We start from the raw sequence: 12,302 nt of genomic DNA on the forward strand, positions 1-12,302 counted from the left end.
GTCTGTTTGTTTTTTTTACGTACGCTGTACAAAACCAAATCTTCAGACAGTCGCCACAATTTTACCGTAAATTTTGCAGGTTTTTTGAATTTTTTTTTTTACAGCATATACAATAAAAAAAACAAACATGGTATTAAATTAAATGGAATGGATGAACGGTACCGCTGTTTTTTTTTTAACGTAAAAATGCATGCAAGTTTTTTATACTGTAAAATCTACAGTTGTTGTGTTTTATAGTGTATTATTACCCTATTTTTCGGACTATAAGTCACAGTTTTTTTCATAGTTTGGCCGGGGGTGCGACTTATACTCAGGAGCGACTTATGTGTGAAATTATTAACACATTACCGTAAAATATCAAATAATATTATTTAGCTCATTCACGTAAGAGACTAGACGTATAAGATTTCATGGGATTTAGCGATTAGGAGTGACAGATTGTTTGGTAAACGTATAGCATGTTCTATATGTTATAGTTATTTGAATGACTCTTACCATAATATGTTACGTTAACATACCAGGCACGTTCTCAGTTGGTTATTTATGCCTCATATAACGTACACCTATTCAGCCTGTTGTTCACTATTCTTTATTTATTTTAAATTGCCTTTCAAATGTCTATTCTTGGTGTTGGGTTTTATCAAATAAATTTCCCCAAAAAATGCGACTTACTCCAGTGCGACTTATATATGTTTTTTTCCTTCTTTATTATGCATTTTCGACCGGTGCGATTTATACTCCGGAGCGACTTATAGTCCGAAAAATACGGTACTAAAAGTAAAAAAGGGAATAAATATTCAAAATAAGATCATTAAATGAAATCTAGTTTGGTTACGCCATCATGAGCGCACACAAGGTTGTAAAAGTTTCAACTACAATTCTAAATAAGATGTCAAAAGCAAACTGAACTGAAATACACACAGCTTAAAGATTAAACAATACCTATCTAAATTTAGTAATACATAAATATGATGATTTATCAAAATATAAAAGAAATATACCTGAACAGAACGCTCATGATGGTTACACCAAAAAGTAACGCCATGAATCGCGTTTTTCCAAGTTTTTGGGGCATTTTTATGCTATTTCCAAGCATCTCCTTTTTATTATCGTAGATTTTAAATGGTCAAACTAATGCATATTATACACTACCGTTCAAAAGTTTGGGGTCACATTGAAATGTCCTTATTTTTGAAGGAAAAGCACTGTACTTTTCAATGAAGATAACTTTAAACTAGTCTTAACTTTAAAGAAATACCTACATACATTGCTAATGTGGTAAATGACTATTCTAGCTGCAAATGTCTGGTTTTTGGTGCAATATCTACAAAGGTGTATATAGGCCCATTTCCAGCAACTATCACTCCAGTGTTCTAATGGTACAATGTGTTTGCTCATTGGCTCAGAAGGCTAATTGATGATTAGAAAACCCTTGTGCAATCATGTTCACACATCTGAAAACAGTTTAGCTCGTTACAGAAGCAACAAAACTGACCTTCCTTTGAGCAGATTGAGTTTCTGGAGCATCACATTTGTGGGGTCAATTAAACGCTCAAAATGGCTAGAAAAAGAGAACTTTCATCTGAAACTCGACAGTCTATTCTTGTTCTTAAACAAAACAAAACAAAAAGTCATATTTATTTTGACTGTTACATTTTGAAGTACATTTGTGCAGGTGGGTGCGAATGTACCCATTACCAGAGCTGTACACTAATAGCAAAATGACCCACACTACTTGGCTGCCACCATCAGAGGCGCCGTTATTTAGCCACATCTATCTTGTGACCTTGAAAAGACATGTCAGCTATGTTATTTGTACGTAGTTGCTTGTTAAAACGATTACGATGTCTTTAAAAAAAAAAAAAATCTCACTATATCAAATAAATAATGCATTCATTTTACCCACAGTTATTCAAGAAAATGAATAAAGTAGGGTGAATGCAAGCTATGAATTAACAACTTCAAGTGTTGTGTCGAGAGGGCCCAGCTCCTGTAACCCATTCGCCGACCCGTTCACATCATTGTCTCTTTCAGTATTTTTGGGACGAGTTAATTTACGCTTTGCTGACCTGGACGTACAGAGCTGAAACAATGCAATGACGATATCATCATATGAAGCGTCCATTCAAGAGCGGTGTCCGATCCGTTAGCTGTCATTTGACGTTAAGAGCAAAAAATGACCCTGGGTGCCCTGTAGGCAATGTGTGTGCTTTTAGCACTTCATTAAGACCTCCGCTGCACAGGCAATTGTCTCGCCTGAACAAAAAGACTGACGCATTGTATCAGCTGGAGGTAGATTTATCAAAGCAGGCCGATACAATGGACAGACCGGCCCGAATTATGAAACAGGTCTGTTAGGGGCCTCCTGGGGAGCCATATTGTACTGTTTGTTGACGGTCCAGTTGTGGGCTGACATTCAGATTGGACGGCTCATGTGAGAATATCCTAGACACTCCACGTCACAATATATACATGCACCGCACAGCAGCTCTCGCCCCCCCGACTGGGTGGCGTTTTCGCCGGACCCCGCTCAGACTCCGCGAGGTGCACGCTGGCTAAAAACAATTGGGATCTCCGTGAACCGATGTGACATTTGTATTGGCCTCGGATTCTACCGTTAGGAGTACTGCCGCAGGAGCGGAAGGAGGAGGGGGAAAATGAATGGAGAAAGGGGGGGAAAGCAGGGCAAACTGAGTTTGACAGACAAATTCCTCCGTGGGTTCACAAAGTTCCCTCTTCTATGTATGAATGACTGCTGCAAACACCAATTATGCGCATAGGAGCACAGGTAGGTGGGTAAGAAGTCCGATCAGCGGTAGCACTCAACGTCTACACTTTTTCCACCAAGGGCCGCATACAGAAATTTCTAAGCAGGCTATTTTTTTTATTTTTGTAATAAAAAAAAAATGCTAGAAACAGACATATATATTTAAAGACAAAACGTTGTGTCAATGTAGTGTTATAGCAAATGTTTAATATCAGTATTAAAAAAAAGTAGCTCTGTCTCATTAGACTTAGGCAAACTTTAATGATCCACAAGGAAAATTGTTCCACACAGTACCTCAGTTACCAAAGATGGAAAGGGTAAGGATGGAAAGGATAAATCCACAAAAAAAATGCACAAAAAAGAGGGCGAAAACAAAAGGTATGAAGTAGACTAAAAATGTACCATAGTAGCAGTATAAAATATAACATATGTAATATTTACATATTATATATACACTATATACTGATATATTATATTATATTTTTATATAATATATACAATATATAACAAATCCCAATTGGCATGTACAATATTACAGCATATGTAACAGCTGCACCATAAAAAAAAAGGGCAGCATAAAGTAAAGAGTTGATCCAACAGAAAATATACATTATAAACAAAGAGAGGTAGCTAACATAGAAGCGGTCAGGTAATAAGACAGATATCATCTATTGCTGTATGGCGAGTAGACTGTTTATTAGATTAGATTGTTCTCTTACATGTTTACTGTTTTGTGTTTGATTTCATTCCAACAATACACTACAGGCCAATAAAACTGGGCCGCAAATGGCCACCGAGCCACACTTTAGACACTCCTATATACACCTGATTGCCGCGTGCTCTGTATCCACATTCTCAACCCAAATATGCATACGTTGATGATGCATTGCCATCCTTATTATCGTCTGTAAATATACTGCTATGTCCTACAGTTATGTACATGCTGTTGCACCTGTATATATTCCTACATTTGTATATACAGTTATACCTGTACATAGTCTTACATTGTTTGTATATACAGTTATATCTGTATATACTGTTACACCTGTACATAGTCTTACATTGTTTGTATATACAGTTATATCTGTATATACTGTTACACCTGTACATAGTCTTACATTGTTTGTATATACAGTTACACCTGTACATAGTCTTACATTGTTTGTATATACAGTTATATCTGTATATACAGTATTCCAAGATTTTTTTGTATATACAGTTACATCGGTACATATTCCTACATTTGTATATACAGTTATACCTGTACATATTCCTACATTTGTATATACAGTTATACCTGTATATAATCCTACATTTGTATATACAGTTATACCTGTATATAATCCTACATTTGTATATACAGTTATACCTGTACATATTCCTACATTTGTATATACAGTTATACCTGCATATATTCCTACATTTGTATATACAGTTATACCTGCATATATTCCTACATTTGTATATGCAGTTATAACTGTACATATTCTTACATTTGCACCTCCGGTTAGCTGCTAAACGCCTTTCGTTGGCCTTGTATACTGTACACAGACACTGCACGATGACTCGACTATTACTGTACTCGTGGGCCGGGATCCAACAAATTATAGTGAACCCCATTCTGGGACAGCTTGTAAAAAATTACATTCAAATATATGTACAATTATTTTCAAACTAAAATATTTGGATATTTTCCTCCCTAAACATACACAAATATGGGTAAAATATGTAATTTTGCACTTTTAATTAAAAGTGAATTTTACTTACATTTTATGCATGCAGTATTTTATTCATTTTCCCTTTCATTTTTCTCAATAATGTGCTGTGAAATGGACATTGCGCATGTAAATATGTGTGTTTAAATGTTTTGCATCTCAAAAAAGAAAAGAAAAAGTAACCGTATACTTAAAACAAATGGCCACCGTGCATCCTGTCATCCGTTTGATTGAAAAGGTAAGAACGCGACATACACTTTTACTAAAACCGGAGCAGAAGTCAAATTAAAAACCTAGTCTACTGGCATAACCCAAACTGCAGCAATGACTCGTTAGTTCTCGCACTAATGGACATAGCGCTGGACAGTGGCCAACATAAAACTTGAAGTAGGAGGACAAAGTTAATGTGTGGAGTGGCTGCTATTTAGAACTTTCAGTGTTTACATCCCATCTCGGTTATTGGCAATACATAATTCCGCAGCGCAATCTTGCATCGCCCGCACGGATGACCGCAATTATAACTCCGTACAAACCAGTCCATCAGCCAAAGGGGCAATTTTGTGCCGTTTAAAATCAGAATTTATGTCCGTCTATGCAAATGAGCCGGGGGCATTCGATTTTGGCCTGTCGGCAGGCTGGCCTTTTGTGTTGAAGGCTTGTGGTCATCTCAAGGTCTCTCTTTATCAACGACTGCACATACTACGTGAGGCCTCGCCATACAATCACCACGAAAATCACAACGTCTATTACTACACACATCGTAATAGGAAGAACGATAAATGTGTATGCCTTTCTTAAAAAACAGCGTCACATGTAAAGTTTCACCATCAAAACAGAGAGAAAAGCGCTCGCAAACAAGCACGCGCAGCGCTTCCAGACAAAGGCAGACCCATTCCTTCTACGTCTACGCCAGAGAGCACGTGGCCGGCTCACTGCAGGCTAGGAGGAATCCCCGGCGTCATCGGAGGGCTGAGCGTTGTTTGATATTAACGCGACTTTTATTCCACATTAAATTAGTGCCGTTTGACGGGACCAGTCAATGGCCGTTTTATTGGGCACGAGCAGTAACTGCGTGACCTTTCCAAAGAGCATTTCTCCACGACAACGCGGGTTATATCACTTCAGCGAGCCGCCGTTAAAAGGAGAGGACAACATATTCGCTGTTGTCGAGTAAAGTACTCAGAGAGAAAAGACTCACGTTTCTGGTTGGTGCGTTTAGCTAGCTTTTTTATCACTTTTAAGGTTAATGTGCAGCACTTTTTCCACGCTAACGGAGTAGATAAAGTGAACCTCTCAGCTGCTCAAACTAAGTTGGAAAGACCTTGACCACACCATCCATCACCGACCGCTCTTATCACGATATCGGCCCCACCTGCCGTTAATCGCACGCCCTCTTCTCGCATGGCGACATTACGTGACGCCCGGACTCGGCAGCTCTCCCTCATTCTCTTCTTATCCAAGGCCTTGACACGCACCTTTCAGAACCAGATGGTCTTTACCCATAACGTATACTGGGGGTGTCCAAAGTGCGGCCCAGGAGCCATTTGCAGCACATCAGTTTTTTATTTTATTTACTGGCCTCTGGCATAACTAAACTCGGGCTGCATTAGAATGTTATGAAACAGAATGATAAGAAAAAAGAATATATTTTGGGGAAAAAAGCCCACTGCAAAAACTTAAAACCTAGAGGTTTTTCACATGAATAACAATTTTTTGCAGAGCAATATATTTTAGACTAATTTGCGCTTATAAAACATTACTTATTAGTCAACATTTGAGCTTTCTTCTTACATTGTTTTGCACTTGTTTAGTTGTCCACCCCCGTCTGAGGAAACATGGGCTCAAATCTGCAAACATTCCCTTAAAACAAGCAAACGAAATGGAAAGTTTGATTCGACAAACTGCTTAAATCACGCTAACTGGCCAAATTGAGTCAAACTTTCTTGTACTGGTGGCAGATTATTTCCCTTATCTTTACAATTATAGCTCAGATTTGACAACAAATAACTCCAATTAAGCAAATCAGTCCAAAACAAAACAAAAAACATGGCAAGACTAAATATTAATCACTTTGGATCATAATTTGAGGTATTTAATATGGACTTAGACTTAGACTTCCTTTTTATTGTCATTCAAATTTGAACTTTACAGCACAGATAAGAACAAAATTTCATTACATAAGCACATGGTAGTGCAGGATAAAAAAAAAAGCAATGAGGTGCATATATAAATAAATAAATATATATAAATATATATATAAAAAATAAATAAATATATATAAATATATATAAATAAATATATATTATTAAATAAATATATTAAACTGCTTTGCATATATTAACTTACAATGGATGTTTTTTAACGTGTGTAACATACGAGGTAAATAAAGTCAAATTCACCCTTAAATCCTCCCATTCTCCTGTAAAAAAGGCATCAGTGGGGAAAACAATTTGATTTGATTGCCATTACAAATTATGTGACCACTCAAGTGTTTTTATTAACGATGCCCGCCGATTGTGCAACTTTTTTGTGTTGTTTTTTGTCTACGATTGAATCATATCTCATCGTTCAGTTTTATCTTTTTGTCTTAGGAGTCGAGTCTAAACAAAACGCAGGCTTTGCAGGTTAAGTGTGGTTTAAAACCCCGCCTTGAGAAAGTACTTTGGGGGGAACGGCAATTTTTTTTGTCTGTTTGATTGATGGTCTCTGTCTGCACAAACGCTGACTGGGCAACACCAACATGCCTTTTTTAAAAGGCATGGCATACAGTGAGCTCAGCCTCCAAAATACAGTACGGAGCATCACAAGCCCATTTAAGTGCATGTGGTGCTCACTTGGTGGTGGGCAAACATACCGTTTAGTGATGACATCCCGCGCTGGGGGGGTGGGGGACTCTTCCATCTTGGCTCCTCTCCATGTACACACTGTTGAATCACACACAAAACAAATCCAAATTAATGTCTAATAACACGAGATCAGCAACACTAACATCGAATCCCTCGATCTCGTGTTTCTCGTCGTCGAACCCCAAGATGACCGCCGTCGTTCCAGTCTGGCTCGCGGCCAGAGCAGGCCGGCGGCCACATCGGCACACGCAGCCAAGCTTAATGCTGACACACCGCTAACACCAGCGAAGGAGGGGAGACCTCTGGAGACGCTGTAACATCAGCGCAACAACACTTTCGGATGGGAGAGAGATATACTGTACTTCTGCAGTATATGACTTAAGAGGAGGTGTGCGTGTTGAAAAGGAATCTTAACTGGAGGAAAACTGTGCTCAAAAAAGGCCCGACCATTAAACCTAAACAAAATGACTGATAGTTTCTTCCGCCAGTGTGATCGGAATTAGGAGCAGCTCATGTATTTGAGGGGTTCCCTTTCAATGCACCATGCCACTGAAAAAGGTGTGGCTTGTAAGAACAGCAAAAACAATCTCCATGTTGGACGCTTTTGGCGTTTGGCATCATCTCAACGCTATAAGACCATTTTGAACGCACATAAACCCTTTCACGCAGGCCGGACCAGTGCTAAAAGTGAACCCCCGAGCCTTTTTTGGGTCCATATCATAACGTAGTGTTTAGCAAGTCATGCAAACGAGAGGTGAGAGCAGCGTGCTTCGTCGATACACGGCCGATATATAAGCAGCAGGGGCCAACTGATTGATGATGCAAACGTTCTCCCTCTACAGCCTTGTTTGTGACCTTTGACTCCCTCGTCCCTCCAGGGGTTAAACTTATTACCCTTTGACTCGCCTGGCTCTCTGCTGTAAAAGAACAAGATTGAAGGATGACCGCAGCTCCGGCCCGTGTCCAGAGGGGGCTTGACCGTCCAAAACCCAAGAGGGACGTGACCCCGCTGATGCCACACACTCTGTGGATAACACCGTTAGCAGGTCAATACAGAGGGGGGTGTTTTTATTTAAGATAGAAGCTTGTTTGATACAGCGAAGTTCAACGTTTACGGATGGCGTGTAAAAACGTGGACTTTTGAAGAAATGGTCAAACTGTTGAAAATATAAAGCCGCAGTGACTAATGCAAGAAAAACACAAGTGGCATGCTGCATTGTAGTAGTAGGCATGTGTAGTAACCCAGTTTCTAATCTGGAGTAGGAGAGGGTGTATTGGGTGCTCGCCAATACAGCACGTTGGAGGCAGGACATGTGTGCGCTAAAAAAAACCCACTCGTGTCGTGTTTTTCAGCCAATTTCGGAATTACAAACATGAAAGTACACTAAGACTAGGGATTATAACAAGTATTTTTGTATTACCAAATATCCCACACATAATGACTATACATAAAAGCAACATCATGGACTACCATGAATAAAGTATGTGAGAAATGCAACAAGCGGCCAAAGCACATATATATACTGTAGTACATGTATTAGCACAATAATAGGATGTAGGTTCAAGAAAGTTAACAAGCATGGGAGGAGGAAAAAACCCACACAAGCACAAACACAAACACGTCGGGAGCGTTGGCGCATGGATTAGTCTAAGGAAGAAATCCCCAACAATCCGAGAACGTGGGAGCCAAACTTTAAGGACGGAGTACAATGGAAATGAAAAAAAGAGGATAGTACCGTCTTAAAGCATCCGCGAGGAGGAAGAGGGTGGGACACCTGCAGAAGCTGGCGTGGTCTCGTCAGCAGATGCTCCCTCGTGGAGCAGAGCGCATGTATGAAGCCAGAAAGAGTGGATGTATGTGTGTCGGCTGGGCTGAGGGAGGGGAATCGGACCCCTCCTCCTCCTCCTTCTTCTTCTTCTTCGTCTTCTCCTTAGGACTGCCTCCTGAGCCGGGTGGAGGGGTAGGTGGGGCCACTGCAATAAAGCAAACACACACACAGAATTTTTCAATGCTTTAATTTTCCCAATAATTCCCGCCTCTTTCAGGACTTCCCTCCAGACCACCCCCCCCCCCCCCCCCTCCCCACAATTTTAACACGCTCTTAATAATCTGGAGTAGGACATATGTCGTTGATGCGTGGCGGTCCACAACCCGCTGGACATCAATGCGTCTCGTCGGTGTCGTGATTCAGTAAAAGGGGAGTGGGTCGGGTCGGAGGGATGAATAGGGGAAAAAGATGGAAGTGAGGTGCCAGGATATACAGCAGCAAAAGCTTTTAGTAGTTCCTCAAGGGTCACACAGTGCCAACCTTCCCCCACTGAATTTTTTTTCCTCCATCCCGACATAAATCATTCCCCATATTCCGCGGCTACTCGTTACATTCAAAATATTGATTTTTCCCTCCCCTACCGCAGCGCTGATTGCAAGGAAACCCTTTCACAACGGTCACAAACAGGAAGTAAGGGGGGGGGGGGAAACTAACCGCGGGGGTGTTTTTTTTTTTTTTTTTGACGGACCGCAATAATGGCGGACTTGGAATCTTTCGGTGACGACATGGAGATGTCAAAGCATCAGCATCTCCAATCAGATTAATCACAGGTTTGCTGCGGATTGATTTTAATTCATCACAAGTAGTCATTTTTCTAATCAATATTAATCGTGTTTAATTTTGCATGACCAAAGAGACTCGAGGAAAAAAAGGGAATATAAATCCACTTATCAAAAACCTTAATGTTAACAAAAACCTCTCTGTTTTTACAAACCCCGTTTCCATATGAGTTGGGAAATTGTGTTAGATGTAAATATAAATGGAATACAATGATTTGCAAATCATTTTTAACCCATATTCAGTTGGATATGCTACAAAGACAACATATTTGATGTTCAAACTCATAAAAAAATTTTTTTTTGCAAATAATCATTAACTTTAGAATTTGATGCCAGCAACACGTGACAAAGAAGTTGGGAAAGGTGGCAATAAATACTGATAAAGTTGAGGAATGCTCATCAAACACTTATTTGGAACATCCCACAGGTGAACAGGCAAATTGGGAACAGGTGGGTGCCATGATTGGGTATAAAAGTAGATTCCATGAAATGCTCAGTCATTCACAAACAAGGATGGGGCGAGGGTCACCACTTTGTCAACAAATGCCTGAGCAAATTGTTCAACAGTTTAAGAAAAACCTCTCAACCAGCTATTGCAAGGAATTTAGGGATTTCACCATCTACGGTCCGTAATATCATCAAAGGGTTCAGAGAATCTGGAGAAATCACTGCACGTAAGCAGCTAAGCCCGTGACCTTCGATCCCTCAGGCTGTACTGCATCAACAAGCGACATCAGTGTGTAAAGGATATCACCTCATGGGCTCAGGAACACTTCAGAAACCCACTGTCAGTAACTACAGTTGGTCGCTACATCTGTAAGTGCAAGTTAAATCTCTCCTATGCAAGGCGAAAACCGTTTATCAACAACACCCTGAAACGCCGTCGGCTTTGCTGGGCCTGAGCTCATCTAAGATGGACTGATACAAAGTGGAAAAGTGTTCTGTGGTCTGACGAGTCCACATTTCAAATTGTTTTTGGAAACTGTGGACGTCGTGTCCTCCGAACCAAAGAGGAAAAGAACCATCCGGATTGTAATAGGCGCAAAGTTGAAAAGCCAGCATCTGTGATGGTATGGGGGTGTATTAGTGCCCAAGGCATGGGTAACTTACACATCTGTGAAGGCACCATTAATGCTGAAAGGTACATACAGGTTTTGGAGCAACATATGTTGCCATCCAAGCAACGTTACCATGGACGCCCCTGCTTATTTCAGCAAGACAATGCCAAGCCACGTGTTACATCAACGTGGCTTCATAGTAAAAGAGTGTGGGTACTAGACTGGCCTGCCTGTAGTCCAGACCTGTCTCCCATTGAAAATGTGTGGCGCATTATGAAAAAATAAAGTTTATGAGTTTGAACATCAAATATGTTGTCTTTGTAGTGCATTCAATTGAATATGGGTTGAAAAGAATTTGAAAATCATTGTATTCCGTTTATATTTACATCTTACACAATTTCCCAACTGATATGGAAACGGGGTTTGTATATAAAACATTGATGGAGGGTTTTGAAATTGTTTTAGAGGCCTTTGAAGGTTACAATATTGACTCGTATTAGCCGTATTTGCAAGCGTTTATCATCTTTAGAATCCTAAAAAAAAAGGACAACTGTGTTCTTGTCTCTCATGATTGTGAACGATAATCAAAATTCCAAAAAATGTGCTGTTCCCCTTCAATAGTGACGTAAAATGTGTTTTGTTTTGTTTTTAAATCAGAATAATCACAATTTTGAATTAATTAATCACACCTTACATAATTTAAATTAATCTAAAAGAAAGACCACAGTATTTTGACACAAATGCATTTTCATCGTCAGGATATCATACAGGAACATTTTTAAAGGTTTTGCTTGAATGCACATATTTAATTTGCTCAAAACAGTTTTATCTAAAGTCCTATCCGGGTGTATTTTGAAGCAAAATTATTACGTGATTACTGACTTTATAACAACCAACGCCACCTTTCAGGTAACCATTCACAGTTAAGTGTAAAGGGGCTCAAAAATAATGAATTTTAAAAACAATTTCAAAAAAATCTAAATACATTTTGTACAAAAGTAAGTCATCTTCAACTATATAGATGAGTACAATATTTTTTGTGATTAATCACACGAGTTTACTTGTTATTTGCCACAGCCCTAGACATTTATGTGCTATTTTAAGATGCAAGTGCTTCTCTTGTAAGTGGGCATAATACTTTAGGTCATGGGTTATTTGTAGAGATGTCCGATAATATCGGACTGCCGATATTATCGGCCGATAAATGTTTTAAAATGTAATATCGGAAATTATCTGTATCGGTTTAAAAAAGTAAAATTTATGACTTTTTAAAACGCCGCTGTACGGAGTGGTACATGGACGTAGAGA

General features: G+C 39.4%; 1 protein-coding gene across 3 annotated transcripts in view; it reads right to left on the reverse strand.

Moving 5' to 3' along the window:
- LOC133656766 (cystatin-like) overlaps nt 1-12,302 on the reverse strand; it is a 45,981-nt gene that overhangs the window by 10,697 nt on the left and 22,982 nt on the right. For 2 of the 3 annotated variants that reach the window (XM_062057606.1, XM_062057605.1), the window contains exons 4-5: nt 9,065-9,302; nt 7,337-7,406 (exon numbers count right to left, since the gene is read on the reverse strand). In XM_062057606.1, the coding sequence (XP_061913590.1) occupies nt 9,127-9,302 (176 nt within the window). In that variant the 3' untranslated portion in view covers nt 7,337-7,406; nt 9,065-9,126. The remainder of the gene's footprint in view (nt 1-7,336; nt 7,407-9,064; nt 9,303-12,302) is intronic. The other variant, XM_062057607.1, reaches the window with a different exon arrangement.

This window comes from Entelurus aequoreus, linkage group LG09 (assembly GCF_033978785.1).
Source record: "Entelurus aequoreus isolate RoL-2023_Sb linkage group LG09, RoL_Eaeq_v1.1, whole genome shotgun sequence".
NCBI lineage: Eukaryota > Metazoa > Chordata > Actinopteri > Syngnathiformes > Syngnathidae > Entelurus > Entelurus aequoreus.